Source organism: Gracilinanus agilis, chromosome 3 (genome assembly GCF_016433145.1).
Source record: "Gracilinanus agilis isolate LMUSP501 chromosome 3, AgileGrace, whole genome shotgun sequence".
In the NCBI taxonomy this organism is placed as follows: domain Eukaryota; kingdom Metazoa; phylum Chordata; class Mammalia; order Didelphimorphia; family Didelphidae; genus Gracilinanus; species Gracilinanus agilis.
Window position 1 is genome coordinate 46,911,873 of NC_058132.1, and position 19,231 is coordinate 46,931,103.

At 44.9% G+C, this 19,231-nt stretch overlaps 1 protein-coding gene across 2 annotated transcripts; it reads left to right on the top strand.

The window, feature by feature from the left end:
- Nucleotides 1-522: 522 nt before the first annotated feature.
- LOC123243098 (angiotensin II receptor associated protein) lies at nucleotides 523-18,197 on the top strand. Of its 2 annotated transcripts, none has more exons than XM_044671277.1 (5): nucleotides 523-630; nucleotides 9,692-9,726; nucleotides 13,333-13,438; nucleotides 15,965-16,163; nucleotides 17,446-18,197. In XM_044671277.1, the coding sequence occupies exons 1-5, from the start codon at nucleotides 604-606 to the stop codon at nucleotides 17,562-17,564; spliced, it is 486 nt and encodes a 161-aa protein (XP_044527212.1). In that variant the 5' UTR covers nucleotides 523-603; the 3' UTR covers nucleotides 17,565-18,197. The 2 variants fall into 2 exon arrangements, with proteins under 2 accessions (XP_044527212.1, XP_044527211.1); XM_044671276.1 differs by having other exon boundaries at nucleotides 15,965-16,159.
- Nucleotides 18,198-19,231: the final 1,034 nt, after the last annotated feature.

Here is a 19,231-nt window from a genome sequence, read left to right on the forward strand (position 1 = left end):
GGGGGTTTGGGGGAGAGGGAAAGAACATGAAACATGTAACTAGGGGAAAATATTCAAGATAAAAAATTTAAAAATAAAAATAAAAAATCAGAAGAAAAAAAAAAAGCAGTGCCAGGCCTCAAGGGGCGTACACTCTGGTGGGAGAGAGAGCCCACTGTCGGCGGCAGCCGGCAGGTGGCCCCGGACTGTCCCAGTGCTGGCAGCAGGCCTGCCCGCTGCTCTCTTCCTAGCCTCACTGCCCCGGGACGGGGCACCCCCTAGGCCGAGTCAAGCAGGGGGGAAGGGAAGCGCCTCCCAGCGCAGCAGAATTCCACGGAATCCATCCCCAGCACAAGCTCCGCCCAAGGTCGAGGCAGGGGAGGGGGGCGGGGTAGAGGGACCGACCCGGGGCGAGCTGACGCCGTGTCCTAGCAACTAGCCTCTGCTCACAGTCACGTGCGCAACCCCCAGGTCACGTGGCCGGGTCCCCGGAGCTCGAGCGGGGGCCTGAAGGGGGCGGGACCGGGAAAGTTTGTTTCTCAACTTTCCGGGAAGTTCCTGACCCGTCGCCGCCACCTGCCTTCTCCCCTCTGTATCCTAAACCCAACCCCGGCTTGGTCTGGGATGGAGCTGCCCGCAGTGAACCTCAAGGTAGGCCTGGGGAGGGGGCGGTTAGACGGGCGCCAGGGGACCGGGACTGGGAGGCCAAAAGGAACAGAAAGGGGGCCCCGGGCGGAGGAGAGGGCGTCTAGAAGTAGAGGCAAGGCAGGGAGCCGAGGGGGGGGCAGAGAAATGGGGTGTGAGACCATGGAGGCGCCTAGAGCTAAAAGAAACGGCCGAGGCCTTCGAGTCCCACTTCATTTCCCAAACGAGGAAACTGAAGCACAAAGAGGGTAAAGTGACTTGTCCAGGGTCATACGAGGTGGTAAATGCCTGAAACTACCTTCAGACCTACTCCAAGTCCTGTGCTTTCCATTCTACCCTGGGCTGGAGAGAAAAGAGGAGGACGAGGAATTGAGGGAACCACAGTATAGAATGGTAAGGAGAGTCAGGAGGACTCGAGGAGCAGATTAAGGGGCCAGGAGACAAGAAAGCACGAGTGAGACTGCATAGAACCATCAGAAAAGGCAGGCACTCCTAGGAAAGCAATCCAAAATGGAAGTAAGTGCCGGAGTTTGGGAACCTGTACTCCAGGTGAATTCCTCTACTTATTATCGTATTTCCTTGAGCCAGAAGAATGTTTTGCCTCATCTATTGTTATACCCTGCTGAAGCCCAAACAGCCAATGAGTAGGAGACAGCAGGCAGTCAGGATATTGCTTTAAAAATTTGCCACTTTGGCATTCCCCTGTTCTTTGCTTAAAAAAAAACCAAACATATTTTTATCTACATAGAAACATATACATATGTGCATTACATACATACATGGATAAATTTTAGGGAATTTGTAGCCTCTTGCAGACTACCTGTTTGTGCACATGCTGGGTGCTTGCTATTGCAAAAATCTTGGGTAAAATTGTAATCTTTTTTGCTCAGACATGGCTGGCATCAGAAATGGGATCTAGGGGCAGCTGGGTAGCTCAGTGGATTGAGAGTCAGGCCTAGAGACGGGAGGTCCTAGGTTCAAATCTGACCTCAGACACTTCCCAGCTGTGTGACCCTGGGCAAGTCACTTGACCCCCATTGCCTATCCTTACCACTCTTCTGCCTTGGAGCCAATACACAGTATTGACTCCAAGACGGAAGGTAAGGGTTTAAAAAAAAATGGGATCTAAATGCCAGAGAAAGAACTGTTGGAGTCAGATGGATGCAGATCAAAGCGAGCTGTCTTTCACATCAGTATATTTACTTACAGTTTTGTTTGGGGGTTTTGGTTTTATATGAGTATGCTCTTACAGCAGTGACCAATATGGAAGTGTGTTGCTATGAAAATAAAAAGCAAAAATAAATTTTAAAAAGGAGAAATGGGATTTTAGCTCATGTTTCTATACATAGCCCAGATCTATGACCCATCACATCTTTGTGCATGTGTATATTATACATAGCTATAGATAGATATAGTCAGATATATAACTATATATAAATATAGATAGATAGATAACTATAAAGAAATATATTTATAGTTAAATATGTATATGCATCTATCTAAAACATATACATATATTACATATACACATATATCTAACATACATATATGTAAAGAACTGGACTTGAAGTCAGGAGTTCGACCCCACTTCAAACACTGGCTGTGTGATCCTGGGCAAGTCACTTAGCTTCCTTGGGCCTCAGTTACCTCATCTGTAAAACAGACCAGACCTTATAATACCTGCAGCACCTTCCTCCCAGGGTTTGTTTTGAGTCTCAAAGAAGGTAATCTAGCCAAAGCATCATATCCTAGATTTAGAATTGTTAGAATTAGGGTGAGGAGACATGGAAGTGAAGACCTGCCAACTAGGCGGGTTCCCTTTTTTTAATAGTTGGATAAAGGACAAGAAAGAAAGAGGATCAGAACACTAAGGCTAGAAGGGTTTAGAGGAAGGAGATAGAGAGGGGAGGGGTGGAAAAGTGGGAGTGTCCAGGGATGAAGATGGAAGTTGAAGGGAATTTGGGGGCTGGAGAGGTGAGGAGGTTTGCAGGGAGGGGATTCTGAAAGGCTGAGGACAAAGGGAGTTAGGGGTCCAGGGGATGAAAGAGTGAGGGAGACAGAAGACTTCAGGGAGATGGGGTGGATAGAGGAGGACTAGGGGCTGAAGCCCAAGAAGAGATGGGGAGTGGTGACAGAATGGATAAGTCAGAGGGGGTCCTAGCTTTTACTGGTGAGGAAACCCAGAAACTGCAGAGGGAGGAAGGAAGGAAGACTAGTGGATAGTCAGGAGTCCAAGGTGTTGAGAGGTAGGAAAGCTTGGAGTGAGGCATGTGGAGGAAGGAACATTTCAGGGGAGATGGGAATGAGAAAGCAGGATGTGGATGGAGAGGTGAGGGGCCTTCCTCAGTTTTCCTCAAACACCTCCAGATGCCCGGTGTTTTTCCTGGCTGGCCCCCAGGCCTGCAATACTCTTCTTCCTAATCTTTTCTCCTTCCTGGCCTTCTTCAAGACTCAGCTAACTTTCCACCTTCTCCAGGAAGCTTTTCCCCATCCAGTTTAACTCTAGCCACTTCAGACATCCTCAGTGTATCCTGTACCAGGCTCACTAATACAGAGCAGTTTGCATGTTGTCTTCACCATGAGGCTGTAAGCTGCTTAGGTAGGGGCTGGTTTTTTGCTTCTCTTTGAATCTTCAGCACCTAGCACAATGCATAGAATCATGAAGGAGATGAAGAGTGGAAGAGTAGGGGACAGGCATGGGGTGAATAGGAGGAATGAAGGGATTAGGGGAAGGAGAACTAGCAGAAGAGGATGAAAGAGTCAACAGAACTGAGGTGAAGATTTTCTGTATGAAGCAAGAAAAAATGTTGAGGTGAACAACCAGGGAAGCCGAGAGAGTAGGGGACAAAAGAAGAGCTGGACAAGGGAAGGGGAGACCTGGAGGGATGGTGGGAACAGCAGGAGATCAGGGTGCAGAGGGAGGAAAATTCTACTGCTCATTGCCAAGCCTGGCACATCGTAGGCCCTTAATAAAAGCTTGTTGACTTTTTGACTTGACTTGGATATGCAGAAGGAAAAGAAAAAGATGGAGGAAGAAGAACCAGGGCAGCTGGTTGGCTTAGTGGATAGAAAGCCAGGCCTAGAGACAGGAGGTCCAGGGTTCAACTGTGGCCTCAGACACTTTGTAGCTATTCAACCCTGGACAAGTCACTTCACCCTGGTTGCCCAGCTCCTTTGCCTTGAAAACAATACTTAGTATCAATAAAGGTTTCAAAAAAAAAGAAGAAACTGAGCTGAGAGGATGATAGATGAACTTGTTTAGAGAAGGGCTGAGGGCTTTGTCTTCACAGGCCTGGTGCATGTCCTAGTCTTCTTTAGCCTACACATCTCCATGGCCATAGAGTAAAGCACAGAGACCACATCTTTGAGGGCCATGATTGGGCCAAGATCAGCAGGTCTCTATTGAGGCCTGCTCTTTCCCTGGCCTGTCCTAGCCATTTGGGGAGAGGGCTGTGTGGGGCCCAGGCCCTGCCTGCCATCACTAAGCTTACTGAATTAGGAAGACAGAATTTGTGCTAACCCTAATCCTAGACTCTTTTAAAAATAGTTTATCGAAGGCAGGCAGAGGGAGTATGTGGTTTGGAACGGACTGATGACTCAGAGAAAAAAATGATTTTTAGCTTTCCTTACGGTTGTGCATGAAGCTTGCAGTTACTTGTGTTTTCACCATCAGTCAGCTAGCAATGCTAGGTTAGGAGCCATAGGTTTATTTGTTTATGTACTTCCCTTTTCAGGTGGGATCTTTAGTTCAGATATATAATCCAAATAACCTGGGCATGCCAGACCTATAGAAAAGCCCATAACAGCACCAGACATAGTTCCTGTTCTTTGGGAAGCCAATATGAAAACGAAACAGCAGCAGATAGACCAGGATGTCTACTGTGGGACTGACCTTTTTGTTCTTTATGTTGTCTGATTATTTACAAGGGTGGAATAGCATATAAACCAATGGATTCTCCTCCAATAGAGTCTACTTACTGATAAAAATAAATACTACTGGGGCAGCTAGATAGTTCATTGGATTAAGAGCTAGGCCTAGAGACAGGAAGACCTGGGTTCAAATATGGCCTTAGGCGTGGCCTAGCTGTGTGACCCTGGGCAAGTCACTTAACTCAAATTGCCTAACCCATGCCACTCTTCTGCCTTGGAATCAGTACTTAGTATGGATTCTAAGATAGAAGGTAAGGGCTTAAAAAAATACTACCATTTTCTTAGAAATAAAAAATGGAGAACTGTTCAGGACAGTGTATGGCTACAGGCTGTGCCCTTGGTTAACTGCTTCAGTGAATAGTTGAAAGAACTAGGAAAGAAGGGAATGAGCATTTATTAAGCCCCTACTATATACTAAGTGTTTTACAAATGTTATCTCATTTAGATCTCACAACAGTTTTCCAAGGTGTGTGCTCTTATTATCTCCATTTTACAGATGAGGAAACTAAGGCAAACAGAGGTTGGGGACTTGCCCAGGATCACAGAGATAGTAAGGGTCTGAGGTTGGATTTGAACTCAGGTCTTATCTCCTTGAGGCCCAGTACTCTGTGGCAACCACCCCTTCCCCCTAGCTGCCTCTAGTGCTTCTTTGTAAAGTCTCCAAGACCCTGAGGAAAGCCCAATCTACTTGGACGGCTCTTCTTTTGTGGCACTTGAGATTCCAGGTTCTCTCCAGATACCATCTTCTCTGGTCCTTCTGGGCCCATGTTATGCTAGAGAACTAGAGTAAAGGAAATGTGATTTGGAGTGAGTTTTCTTCCACACCCAGAATAAGGGCAGCTGAGATTGTGAGGTCCCTTCAGCTGTGGCACTCCTGAGGAGATGTTGGAGAAATCATATTGTTTGCTGAGTTCCTTATTTATTATTGAGTCTGCTGTGCACTAATCGTTTCTGTAGGATGACAAGGGGTCAGTGCCCACACTTGGGAAGAGAACCTTTGAGTGAGAAGATCAGAGGTTGGTTCCCTCAGGAAATCAGTGCCTCCACTCTGGTCTCATGGCTGTCCTTGGAGGCTCAAGAGGGAGGCCTAGCGGGATGAGGAGGCCAGATTAGGAAACAGTCTATCAGTCATCACTTACCTTTATTGTGCTTGAAGGCTTGCCAGATGCTTTCCTTATTACACTTCAAAGTAGGAAGTATAGTTATTATCCTCATCTTACAGGTGGGGAAACTGAGGCTCAGAGGTTTAAGTGACTTGTCTAAGACCCCATAGGTAGTGAATGGCCAAGGCAATGAGTCTGAGGGCTCCAGTCCCCTCACTCTATTCATTCTGCTGTACTGTCTCTCAAATCATTGTATCTGTCTTCCCCTTCCATGATGCTCCCTAGAACACAGCGGTTCCATGTTGTATTCAAAACCCTGGGGTTTTTGCCCTCCTGCCCTTTATGGAAACCAGGTGTCTACTCGGAAGACACACGGTATCCCTCCATCATCACCCTCTCCAGAACTGGCTGCATCTTTTCCCATCCTTCCCAAACACTGGTAGATCCTCCTTATTTATTAGTACTACTTCTAGGCCTTCCACTATTGCCGTCTTTCAGCAGCCTCTTCTCATTTGAGGTTCACTCCATCCGGTTGTATTGCCCTTCTAGAACAGACTATTTACAGTTATCTTCTGGACCAAGAATAGAGTCGTTCTCTTTTCTCAAGGCATTTATCTATTGGCTGACCACCATCTTTCTCATCACCCCAACCCTGCCCTTATACTTGACTTCAGGACATATATTGATGCCCCCTCAAATACCATGGCTTCCTAGTTCATAAACCTCCTCTCTCTATATACTCTCTCTCTCTGAGCCTAGATCTCATTATGACCTACAAGTGTTCTCTCTCCATGGTCTAGAACTCCGAAGTTCCTCTATCAGGCCATTACCTGCCCTCCAACTGGCTTTGTGCCTCTTTCTTTCCAAACTTACTCTTTGTCCTCCCTTCAAATCCTTCTCTCCTCCTTGGTCCCATTTTTGGGTCCTATTCCCTTCACTTGTGCCCTCAATCTCCTCTCCTTCCAACTACTTTGGGAACTGGCTCTTTTAGTCATCCCCTCTCTATCTAATCAATCGTCAGGTTCTTTTTAACCATGAGCTCCTTTCCTGCTGCCTATAAACATCCAGCTCTATTCCATCTTCCCCAGACTTCACTCAACTCTTGCTTTAGTCCCTCCAGGCTCTCAGCCTGTGTCTCCCTTCCCTAGCCAGACTCCCAGAAAAAGCCATCTCTACTGGTTCTACTGCTTTACTTCCTCCCACTCATTTCTTAGCTCCTGGCAGGCTGCCTGGGAACCCCCCAGTTCCCTAAAACTGCTCTCTCCAAGGTTACCAGTGGGGAAGAGTGCAGAACAGTGGGAAGGTGCTGAAATTAGGAGTCACAGGACTGTAGTTCAGATCTCCACTCTGCCCCTTATTGACATCAAGGGAAAGGAATAAACTTTTTTTTTTAACCTTCTGTCTTATCACCAATACTGTGTATTGGTTCCAAGGCAGAAGAGTGGTAAGGGCTAGGTAAGGGGGGTTAAGTGTCTTGCCAAGGATCACATAGCTAGGAACTTGTCAGGGTACATTTGAACCCAAGACCTCTTTATGCCTGGTTCTCAATCCTCTGAGCCACATAGTGCCTCCAGGAATAAACATTTATGTAAGCACCTACTATGTACCAGGTACTATGCTATGGGCTTTACAAATATAATCTCAATTGACTCTCAGAACAACCCCATGAAGTAGGTGCTACGATTTCCCCCACTTTACATATGAAGAAATTGAGGCAGACAAGGTTAAGTGACTTGCCCGGGGTCACACAGCTCATAAGTATCTAATGCCGGATTTGAACTTAGAGATCTTCCTCATTCTAGGCCCAGCACTCTGTGCACCGTGATGCCCCCTAGAGGCCTCAGAGCTTACCTTGGGTAGGTCACTTCCTCTGATTCTCAGTTTCCTCATATGTAAAATGGGGGAATTTGATTCTGTGCCCTTTAAGACCCCTTCCAGCTCTCCAACTATGTCATCTTTAAATTGCTCAAGTTAATGGCCTTTTGGACCCTGCTGAATAGTTCCCTACCTGAGGCTTTATGACACTGTTCTTTCCTGCTTCTTCTTCCTCTTATTTGACCCCTCCATTTCCTGTCTTATTGGTTTCCCACACCTAGGTCCTACAGTAGGAGGCCCTGAGCTGTTCCCATTGACTAAGACCACCACCATGCCCTCTCCTTGCCAGATGGACAAACTCAAACCCCAGCCCAGAGGCCACCAGACCAAGTCAGGAGTGGTGTTTACTCACAGGAAGGCACTGGACAAGATGAGCAGGATGTGGATTTGCATTCTGTTCTGCCTTTCCTAATATTTGGCCACATCCCTTCACCTCACACTGGATGTTCTCTGTAAAATGGGGATAATCACTCCTAAACAACCTGCCTCCTTCCCAGAGTACTTGGGAGGACCAAGTCAGGGAGCAGCTATGAAAATCTGAAAACCAGTTGAGATCTCTCAGCATGAGTTATTATAAACTTACTCTTCATCTAACCCTCAGCTGCCAGCCTCATTCCCCTGGGAGAATTTATTTTCTCATATACCATATTAATTTATTTTTAAGGGTCATGAATTTAAGAGAATGCCTGTGTCTGGGTCCTGGGTCAGAGACTCTGATCAGTCTACTGCTTTTTTTCATTTCTTTGTCCTTAGGAATTCCTAGGAATGTTATCCTTTTAACAAAATCTGGCTAATTGACAAAGGAGAGTGGTTCCATTCCTGCCTACAGAACCTGTATCACCTAAGGTGTGGGGAAAGGTTGAAAGTTTGGCGAGCCACCTCCTAATTAGCTATTTCCAATTAGAGATGTCTTGGGATGTTTAAGGGAAGGGCTAAATAATGAGCTTCTAAAACTGTATTTCTAGATCTGCCTGGAAGAGTTTTGGGATCTTTGGTCATCGAGGAGACCATCGACCTACCAATCTATTGGTTATAATGCTAGCTTAATCAATAAATTGAAATTCTTACCCATAAGCTAGTCTCTTGAAATAATTTTAATCGTAACATTTGTACACACATACATTTCTGTAAGCAAGAAAAACACTTTGTGACTGTGTAGAAAAACTCAGTATCTCTGGTTACTAAAAACCGCTGAGTGAGCTTTGTTTGTGTTGCTAATAATGATAATCCTCAAGCTCCCCCTCCAAAGACCTTTTCTGAAAAGAGATAGGGGTTTATCTTCTTGGATGAGCTAATTTGGAGAGTTCATCAGCTGATCCCCAGAAGTTGGGCCCAAGCCTCCCAAACTGAAAGCTAATCATGCAGAAACAAGTCACTTCTCCCACTCCAGGGAAGAGGTTCACCGCCTTGTTTGTCCAGTTAATAGGCCTGTACATGCAACAGGGGACTTCTAGACAAACCTGTTCCTTGTGAATATGATGTGGCTATTCATGTCCCTGTTGAGTCTGTTGTCAAGGGAGAGGGGAAGCAGAAGTTTCAGAAGGGTTGAATTTGTTGATTGGAACTGGGGTTGATGCTCAGTACTGTGCTCCAGATAGCAGGATCTGGCCTCTTACTGGGCCCATCTTATCCATTGTGAATGCACAAACCTGTCACCAAGAAGCCAATGCAAACCTTTGCTCTCAATGTGGTAGGGATGCCCTTTAGGAGACTCTTATTCCAATGAGGGAACCAGACCCCATACAGAATACTTCAGGAGTCTCCCATCTCTTCTGCATGTTCACAAAGAAACTTGCTATTTAAACCATATTAACCCAGACTGTTGTCACTCAAACTGCCTTCTAATTCTGAAATCAGGCATCTATCTCAGAGGTCCAAACTGGGCTCCAGATGAACTGTTCTAAGTATTAGAATTAGGCAAGTAACATGGGACCTACTGCCATAAAAGAAGGGACATTAGAGGCGGTCTAGATGAACATGGCCCCAGACTGCCCTGTGTTCTCTCCCTTTTCTCCCAATCTGCATCATTCTACTTTGTTGGTCCCCAGTGGGTCACGCATTGAAGTGTCTGGTACTCCCCTATCTCCTCAGGATCTTCATTTTCCTTTTCCCTCCTGGTTTTTTAGACTCGCTGACCTTCTGCCCCTTTATTCTTGCAGGCGATTGTTTTGGTGCACTGGCTACTGACAACTTGGTGAGTCATCTGGCAATGGTTTATTTTTTTCCTTTGGGGAGGTGGGAGGAGTCTGTGGAAGCTGACATCTTAAGCAAAAACTTTATAGGATTTTTGGAGTGAAGCTAAGGCAGCTTTCTGAGGAAAGTGGATCTCTTTGAAAACTTAAATGACCACTTCAGAAAAAGAAAGAGTATCATGGAATAAACATGAAATTAAAAAGCCTGGGGGGGGGAGTAAATAACAGATGAATACAGAAAGTGCAGAAGAAAAATATAGAAAACTAGAGGCAAAATAGAGAAATTGAAAACAGACTGTGAGTAATAAAACCAAGAACTTTTATAAAACTACCAGTTGATAGATTGGCTCCAAAAAGAGAGAGGAAAATGAAGAGGCCAAAACAAAAAGTGAACAATTTGATTTCACAACAGAAAAGGAAAAGAAAATGATTAGAAACAATTGTACACAATTATGTAGCAAAATTGAGAATTCAGAGGAAGAAGATAAGTATCTACAAAAGCACCCAAATCAACAAAACAAGATCTTAAGTAGTCGCATCTCAGTTTCTTAAAAAAAAAAAAAAGATAAGTTAGCTGTAATGAATTGCCAAGAGGAGAACAAAACCAGATATAGCATTTATATAGTACCAACTGTGTGCCAGGCCTGGGAGGTGAATACTACTATTATCCCATTTTTATAGTTGAGGAAACTGAGTTAAATAGAAGTGAAGTGACTTGCCCAGGGCCACAAAGCTAAGAAGGGACTGAGGTTGGATTCAAACTCAAATCTTCCTGATTCCAGGCCAGGCATTCTCTCCACTGCACCACCTAGTTTGACAAAACAGAAAGGAGCAAAACAGAAAAAGAGAATATATGTCAGTCTTCTTTATGAATATGAGTGTAAAAATTTTAAATAAGATCCTGGCAAGAAGATTACAGCAACATAGTATATAATTCAATATGAGCTCATTAAATGCATAGCACCAGTATAGGGTGGCCCAATATTAGGAAAACAATTTGCATAATTAATCTCTAATATCTTAAAAGGAGGTAGAAAAATCCTTTGATAAAATACATTTATTAAAAACAAAAACCTAAAAAGCATAATTACTTGAAGGTCCTTGATTATGCACAAGAGCACAGATAACTAAAAGTAAGAACACTATTCCCAATGTAGAAACACCAGCAGAACACAAACTCAAACAAAGGGAAAAGCAGGAGCCCTTCTTCCCACGATTATCTGACACAATTCTAGAAATGCTTGCTGTTTAGTAAAACAAGAGAGCAAAATTCAAAGCATGAACATTGGCAAGGAGACAAAAGTCTCCCTGTTTGTACTTTGCCTTTTGGTATACTTAGAACACTGTAGGGGAGAGCAACAGAAAAATGATGATTAATGCTTAAGTTGTAATATAATAATAGTTAACATTTACATAGCACCTACTAAGTGCCTGGTACTGTGCTGAGCACCTTACAATTATTTTCTCATTAGGTTCTTATAACAACCTGGGAGGGTTGGCAGTTATGATCCCCACTTTACACGTGGGGAAACTGAGATAAAAGGAGTCAGTGACTTGCCATGGGTTGCACAGTTAGGAAGTATCAGAGGCCAGATTTGAACAGGTCTTCGTGACCCTGGCAGGACACAAAAAAACTCCACAGAAATCACCAGCATTTCTATACTGTACTAACAAAACCCAAGGAGAAAACAATGATGAAAAATTCTGTTCAAATGAATTATAAAATGCAAAATACCTGAGAGTTGGCATACCAAAACATATGCAGTATTTATATAACTATAACTACAAAACTCTTTTTACACAAATAAAGGAAGACTAGTAATTGGAGAGCTATACAGTACACAGTATGGGTCATAATACTGTAATAAAAATGACCATGCCACCTAAATTATAGAGTTAGTGTCCTGCCAATCAAATTATCAGATAACACTGGTTTAAAAAAATTAAACCAGTAGAATAAAATAGATAAGGGAGAACAGTCTAAAACAGCAGTCCAGTATTAGTTAAACCCACGGATGTAATTACCCAGAGGTAGACTCCATTTTTTACAAGAACTGCTAGGACTTCTGGAAAGTGACTTGGCCAAAAATGGACTTTGATCATCCTGTGCCACCATAAACTCAAAATGCATACATGACTTGAAAACAAAAGATCTTATGAAAAATCCAAAAAGATGGAGTTACTACTCACAACCGTAGCTAGAGATAAAAACCCTTAACATGACAAGGGATACAGGAGATCATAAAAGATAAGTTGGACAATCTTAATTGCACAAAATTAGAAAGCATTTGAAGCAATGAGGTTAATGAAGATAGAATAAAAAGAGAAACACTAGAGTGGGAATAATACCTCAAACAACACTTTTTTAAAAAAACCTTATCTTCCATCTTAGACCTAATAATTGGTTCCAAGGCAGAATAACAGTAAGGGTTAGGCAATAGGAGTTAAGTGACTAGCCCAGGGTCACAGAGCTTGAACCTAGGACCTCTTGTCTCTGGGCCTGAAAATAACATTTTTTTAAAGTCCAATATCCACTTTGTACAGAGAATTCACACACACACACACACACACACACATAAAATTGGGATTCATTCTCAGAGAGGTGGTCAGAGGATATGAGCAAACAGTTTTTAGAGAATTGCACACTATAGGTGACTACTTGAAAACATGCTCCAAATGACACAGTAATTAAAAAATTCAGCGACTATAATGCTGAGGTTTCATCTCACACCTCAAAAATTGACAAGAACAACAAAAAACAATGGCAACAGTCAGTATTGATAAGATTGGCCCACTAAAATACTATTGGTAAAACTGAATAGTTTATCCTCTTTACATATTTGGAATTTCGTAAGAAGAGTAATAACCAAACTGCTCCTAGATGCCCTCTGACTTAGGAATCCATTTCTGGGCACACACCTCAAAGATGCCCCAAACAGAGTCAGATGGCCAACAGATTATAAAATGTTTGTAGCTGCCCTCAGCTAGAGAAGGGCTAAAACCAACCTAGAATAAATGAAGGTGGTGGAAGATTATTGGGCAAAAAGAGATGATAAACATTAGGAATTCAGAAAAGTATGAGAAGATTCAGCCTCAACAGATACAGCCTGAGATGAACAGAACCAAAGGAACTCTGCACACAGTACCCTTCAGGGAAAGTTCACTAAAAGAAAGGAAGGAAGGAAACCAGCATTTATTAAGTGCCTTCTGTGTGCCAGGCACCATGTTGAGCACTTTCCAGTTATTCTCCTAAACTCCAAGTAACTGGAAAAACCAGGGATAAACTTACAGAAGAGATGAAGAACCCCTTCTCACAGGAGAAGGTGGGAAACTACAGAGTATTTAAACCCTGTCACATTTATTGGGTGATTTTATGTTATACAGAAAAATTTGGTATGAGTGGGTTGGAGGAAAGGTTTGGGTTTTCTAAAAAGAAATGTCTGATATAAAGAAAAAAGACCTTAAGTATATATTTTTTTAATAATAGAAGGAAAGAGTTGAGGACTAATGAGGTATGTGTATATATGTCTAGTGAAATGAAAAAGGAGAGGGAAGGGACTTGTCCCAATTCTGAATCTGGTGGGATTGACTGTGCCTCCTTTTGCCAGGGGCTGTTTGACATTCTCAGACTCCTATGCCTTTGCTAATTTCACCGTCCTGGCCCTGGGGGTGTGGGCCATTGCTCAGCCAGATTCCCTGGATGCCATAATTATGGTGAGTTTAGGGATTGGGGAAGGACCGGTTTCCCTTTCCCTCTGGGGAGACCTGGACAAGATGCCTCAGGACTGACAACCCTGGATAACCTTTATTTTCACAATTCTTAACCTCCTAATCCCCCCCCCCCAAATCCCAATCTGCTCAGGTCCTTTCTCTTCAATCTAAACAGTTGCATCTACTGACTTCAGTTTCCATATTCTTGTATTTGTAGTAGCCAAACTTACATTTTCCTCCTCCTCCTCCTCTTCTTCCTTCTCCTTCCTCTTCTTCATCTTTTGTCTGAGTATCAGGTTCTAAGATAGAAGAGTGGTAAGGGGGAGGCAATGGGGGTTACATGACTTGCCCAGGGTCACATAGCTAGAAAATATCTGAGGCCAGATTTGATTCCAGGGCTTCTGGTCTCCAGATCTGGTGCTCTATCCACTGTGCTACCTAGCTGCCCCAAACTTAAATTTTCAAAGGTTTTTTGAGAGCTTACCAATCTTTCCCTTGGACACCATCTTCACCAGCAGCCTGCCTTTTCCACTAGGAAAGAATGCGTGCTTTTTGTTTCTATTTATCTGGATCAAAACACTCAGTCTAGGCAAATGTCCCTCTCCACGGCTGGCTTAATGGAGATCACTCCTTGTATCAGCTCAACCCAACTCCTTCTCCATCACCAGTACTTTGAGAGAGAGATTTCCTCGCTTTCCTTAAAACAGAAGACTTTATCTTGATGAAAGAAAGGCCTGGACAAATGAACCCTCCTTCCCAGCACTGGTATACCATTGCCCTTTATGGATACTCAGTAAATACTGCCATTCAGCAGGTATTTAGAACATCAGTTCCGTGTTAGTGCTGTGTAGACAGACACTAGTAGGGGGAAGTTAGCTGCTAAGGAGCTCATTATTTAGTTGTTGGGTCAAGACCTAGATGCCTGAAGCAATTAGAGAAAGAGACAAGACCCTCTACTTAAATGTCATAATTAGTGCTAAGGAAGGAAGGAAGGAAGGAAGGGTGTCGGTCAGGGTGAGATGGAGTTAGTTGGGGCTGGTTTGGTGGGAAGGAGATGGGTTCCGAGCTGGGCCTTGGGAGATGGGTACCATTGGATAGGAAGAGAAGAAGGGATTCTAATGATGGAGAAGAGGAAAGGAGCCTTGATACAGCACAAATAACCCAAACAAAAAATAAATGTTGAATTGAAAGGGGAGAGGTTTGTGGAGGTGAGCTTCATGGCAGGGACAGAGAGGGGCACTGGGATGAAGTGTGGCCCTGGTGGGTGGTGGGGGTCAGGGAGAGGGCAGAAGCCAGTCTGAGAGGAGCTAGCAGTGGGGACCAGCATGTGGGTCCCATGGCAGAGGGAGCTCTCAGGTGAGTTCTTGCTCTATCAGTGTAGACTTTCACAGTCTCAGTTGCCTGAGCCCTGAAAGTACATGTTATGAGTTCAGTTGAAATGGCTCTGTTACTGTCAGGAGATTTATGTTTAAAATTACAGGATTAAACCCTGTCTCCTCAGTGTCCTAAAACCAGCTTTCCTACAAGCAGATCTGCAGGGGCTTCATGTCATTCCGGTTTCCTCCCAGTTTTTTTGTAGGCAAAAGATAAGTAAATAACTTAACTCAAACCCCACCCATTCACTCACTCCCTCCCCCCAAAAAAGAAAGAGAATAACTTGTGCAGGATCCCCTAGCCAGTGTTTATCAATAGGAGGAAGGTAGAGGAAGATAAAAGCTGAATGGCTAGGGCTAGGCCTCTGATGCAGAAGCCCTCCTGGGCCTGTGAGCAAAGGTAGGTGATGAGTAGGTGAGCAGAAGAAGCAGTTTCCTTAGCAGGAAAGTCCTCCCTGGGGACACCTTGACCCTGAAAAATGAAGGTAATTCCTGGCAGGGATTTTGTGAGGTTTCAGATTTGACCAACTTGGAGGCTCCAGACAAAGACAAAAGTTTTCTCTGCTGACCTAGAGAGGTCTCAAGGACTTGGCAGCTAGAGGAGATAATCTGGCATAGTGAGGTCTTGGGAAGAAACATCCGAGATCTCCTGTCACTGGATGCCCCAGCCCTGTAGGATCTTTTAAAGTCCTTGAACTCCAGGGAGGTGGGAGGAGCACTTACTCCTCCATGAGAGGAGATGATTAAAGCTAAGGCAGCCTTCTCCCACATCCCCAACCCTCCCTAAGCCCTCTGGGAATGGATATCTCTTGAGCTAAGGGTTCATTTCTCCACTCTCCCCTCAAAAGGCTTTGAAATAATTATTGATCCACTATGATTTGTGCTAAGCAAATAACAGAGTACCACCTTCTATTTTAAATCCTTTTTTACCCTTTTAAGACTAATATAATTGGGGTGATTCCTTATGACTAATCAATGTTTGGGGGTTGTCGTAGAGCAGTTGTCCAGCATTCTAGGGCCTGCCTGGCCTGCTTTGCTGCTATAGAAGCCTGGGGCCTTGTATCCAGAGCATTCCTCCTTCCCCCTTCCCCAACCCCCATAGGGCCTGTGCCTAAGCTCTGCCCTATGGGCACTGCCCACATTTTGTATTTTACAGTTTCTAGTTGGTCTGGCCATTACCATCCTCCTGGATATCATCTACATCAGCATCTTCTACCCACGTGGACACACACTATCCGACACAGAGCACTTCGGTACCGGCATGGCCATCTTCAGCCTCCTTCTGAAGCCCCTGTCCTGCCTCTTTGCCTACCACATGTACCGAGAACGAGGGGGCGAGTTCATCCTCAATGTAGGTGAGGCTGCCTCCCCTTCCCATCTCTGTGTCCTGATTCCTCTCACCAAACATCCCTCTCCTGGCCCTTCTCAGGCACTTTTCAATCTTTTCTACCCTGCAGACCAGCCTGACTTCCTTGTTCCTCCCTGTGGTGGCCCAGAGTGAGGAACAATTCCTAAATCTGGTCTTTAACATGTAGGATTGGGACCAAAGATATGGGGGAGCCTGGGGAGTGCAGAAAAGGAGATTCAATTTGTATTGCTCTGCCTTGGAGAAAACGAAAGGAAGATAGTTTAGTTACTGTGGGGTGATGTCTAAATTGAATTCCTCCTTACCAGAATTTCTAAGCCAACCTCTTTAGAGAGCTGAAAAAAAAAAAAACACAAGTTTTCTTCTTCCTCTTCTCCCTACCCCAGTAGGAAAAGCAGACAAACTTCAGCTTTTCCTTTGGCTCTGATGGGCAGATATGGCCCCAGCCTGAAGTCAGGCAAAACCCAGAGTGAGATGAAGGACCCTTAGGCAGGGCCCAGGAGAAGCACCTCCTCTGTTGTGGACCCTTTCTTTATCTTGAGTTTCAGTTGTCTCAATTCTGCCCAGCCTCTCCCCTGCATTGTCTGGTTTATTTATTTTCAAACAAGCAGGAAATATCTCCGTTTTGCCACAGTACTTTCCATCCCATTCTCTCTTATCTCCCCTTCAAATGGGCAGCAAAGCCATTCAGTGACCACCAGCAAGGTAACACTGCCCAGGAAGGTCATTTTTGTAAAGCCCTTAGCACAGTCGTTTTCAGTTTTGTCTGAGTCTTCATGATCCTATTTGGGGTTTTCTTAGCAAAAATACTGGAGTGGTTTGCCATTTCCTTCTCCACTTCATTTTACAGGTGAAGAAACTGAGTCAAAGAAAGTAAAGGGATCTGCCCAGTGACAGCTAGGAAGTGTCCGAGGTTAGACTTGAACTGGGGAAGATGAGTCTTCCTGACTTCAGGGCCGATGCGCTGCCAGCTGCCCCTGCCACATATGAGATGCTAAGAAAGGCTTCTTCTCTTCCTCTCTCCCCCTTGCAGTCTTGCCTCATTTCCTGTTGAAAAGGCTGTTCCACCAGATTCTAGGTCCTGCTCACAGCTCTTCAGGCAGGACCCACAGTTAACAAGAGGGAAAGTAGAATAGGGTTTTGTGAGCTAGAGTTTAGTCTTAAAGACAACTGTGACTTTTCCCCATTTGGAGGGGAGAACACTGGGCCGGGGTGTGTGGCCAGAGTGCCTTCCTTAACTCACCCTCTCCTTCCTCCATCCATATCTTTAGGTTCCTTTGGCCCCTTGCAGGAACGGAGCACATACCAGACCATTGACCCCCAGGAGGACCCTGCCTTGGCACACCCCTATGCAGACCTGGAAAGCAAGCCAGCAGCTCGGCCCTTCTGAACTCCCTTCCCACTTGATGTCCCCAGAAACCTAGATCTCATCCTTCTCCTTCTCATCTAATGCTGGGCATTCATTCACTGACCTTGGGGACACTTAATCCATTCACTTCACCGTTTCCTGTCAGAGCTTATGAGCTCCAGCCAGGAGAGTACTGGATAATGGCTCCTCATCTCTGCTTCCTCAGGCCAATGGGCAGAGGATTGAGTGATATTCTCTCTCCTTTGCTTGAGCTTCACTGAAGTGTCTCGGTCCCATACTCCTCATGGTCTGACTCACTTGAGGGACTCCCCGCACCTTAATGCACTTTTGACAGGTTGAGTCTGTCCCCACCTCCAGGGCCACATGACCAAGTGCCTTGGCTGTGCCAGGGCCTCTGTAGCCCCAAATGTGGCTGGTGAGAGTAGCTGTCCTCCCCGTGCCCCTGGTGGAGGGGCAGCATCTCCATAGAGGCTAGGGATGGGGCAGCCTTGAGGGAAGCCCTTTCTGCCGCTGCTGCTGCCTCAGCCAGGTTTATGACTCCTCAGGGGAAGCAGCTCCTCCCTAGACCCCCAGATGGAGTCTCTGAACCACTGCCATTGCCTTCGTTACCTCTGCCGAGTTATGGCATTAAAGTTTGAGGGATATGATACCTGGGCTCTGTGTGTTGTGAAGCTGTTTCCGGGTCCCCAGCACACCTGTGGTGGCTTAAACATGGGCATGGGGCTGCCCCAGGGTTCTGAGGATGGCTCTACTCACAGATTATTTCAAGCTTTTCTGATACTGAAATGAGAGACTGCCTCTGCTCTACCTGAACAGGCGATGCCCCACCATCCTGAGCCTTGGCCTTGCCTGAGCCAAGGAGCTTCAGTGCCTCAGTGGGGAGCCTCATTTGTTCACAGGCTCATGTGCTGAAATGCCAGGCCGCTAGCTAAGGGTCTGACCTTTGGCTCCCCCTTCCTGTTGGAGAGCAGCTCACTATGTAGTAATTGAATTCATCCAGTGTCCTGTGTAATTGGAAGTCTTGTACTTTTGAACTACATTACCCAGGAGCCCACTGACTTCCTGTCATTACGTTCTGACATAGACAGGAGATAAATTGGGGGGAGCTGGGCATCTAGGCTCTTTCCTTCCTATGAGGGCAGCTGTGAACGTGGGACTTTTGAACAGGTAGATCAGCTTGGGCACGTGGTTTTATTTAGTTACCTTTTTATTCCTTTACTTTTAGTGATTATTAATCTTACAAAAATAATATTTGAAGTTATATTACATATTACTTTTAATTTTTCATTGTAAAAATGAAAATGCATATACAATAACTTCAAATACTATATTTTATAAGATTTATTTGTTGTATATGCATTTTCATTTTTACAGTCCCTAGCATCCCACAGGCCACATTCTTGGTCAGCTTGCCTCCTCTCAAGGGACCCTAAGGGCAGGAAGTAGGTAATGGGGCTTGGATCCCTAACTTTTCTCAAGCTTTCCCAAACCACAAATGAATTTGTGGCCTCCCTTGGCTGCAGTTCATTAGTACTCCAGCCTAAAAAAAATCCCATTCGTTTCTTGGGGGAAACAGCTAAGGCCAGAGGCAGGAGAAGGGCAGAAGCTGAGGGATTGGCCCCTGGAACTTCTAGGTATCCATGGGAGTTTCTGGAAAACCACACAACATTAGCTTCTGGCTACTCAAC

Bases quoted from the DNA above. Each gene is read 5' to 3' on its own strand.
- LOC123243098 (XM_044671276.1), top strand. From the start codon at position 604: ATGGAGCTGCCCGCAGTGAACCTCAAG. The intron at 9,727-13,332 runs GTGAGTCATCTG...TCCTTTTGCCAG, and splicing joins CACTGGCTACTGACAACTTG to GGGCTGTTTGACATTCTCAG. The intron at 13,439-15,964 runs GTGAGTTTAGGG...TGTATTTTACAG, and splicing joins CCCTGGATGCCATAATTATG to TTTCTAGTTGGTCTGGCCAT.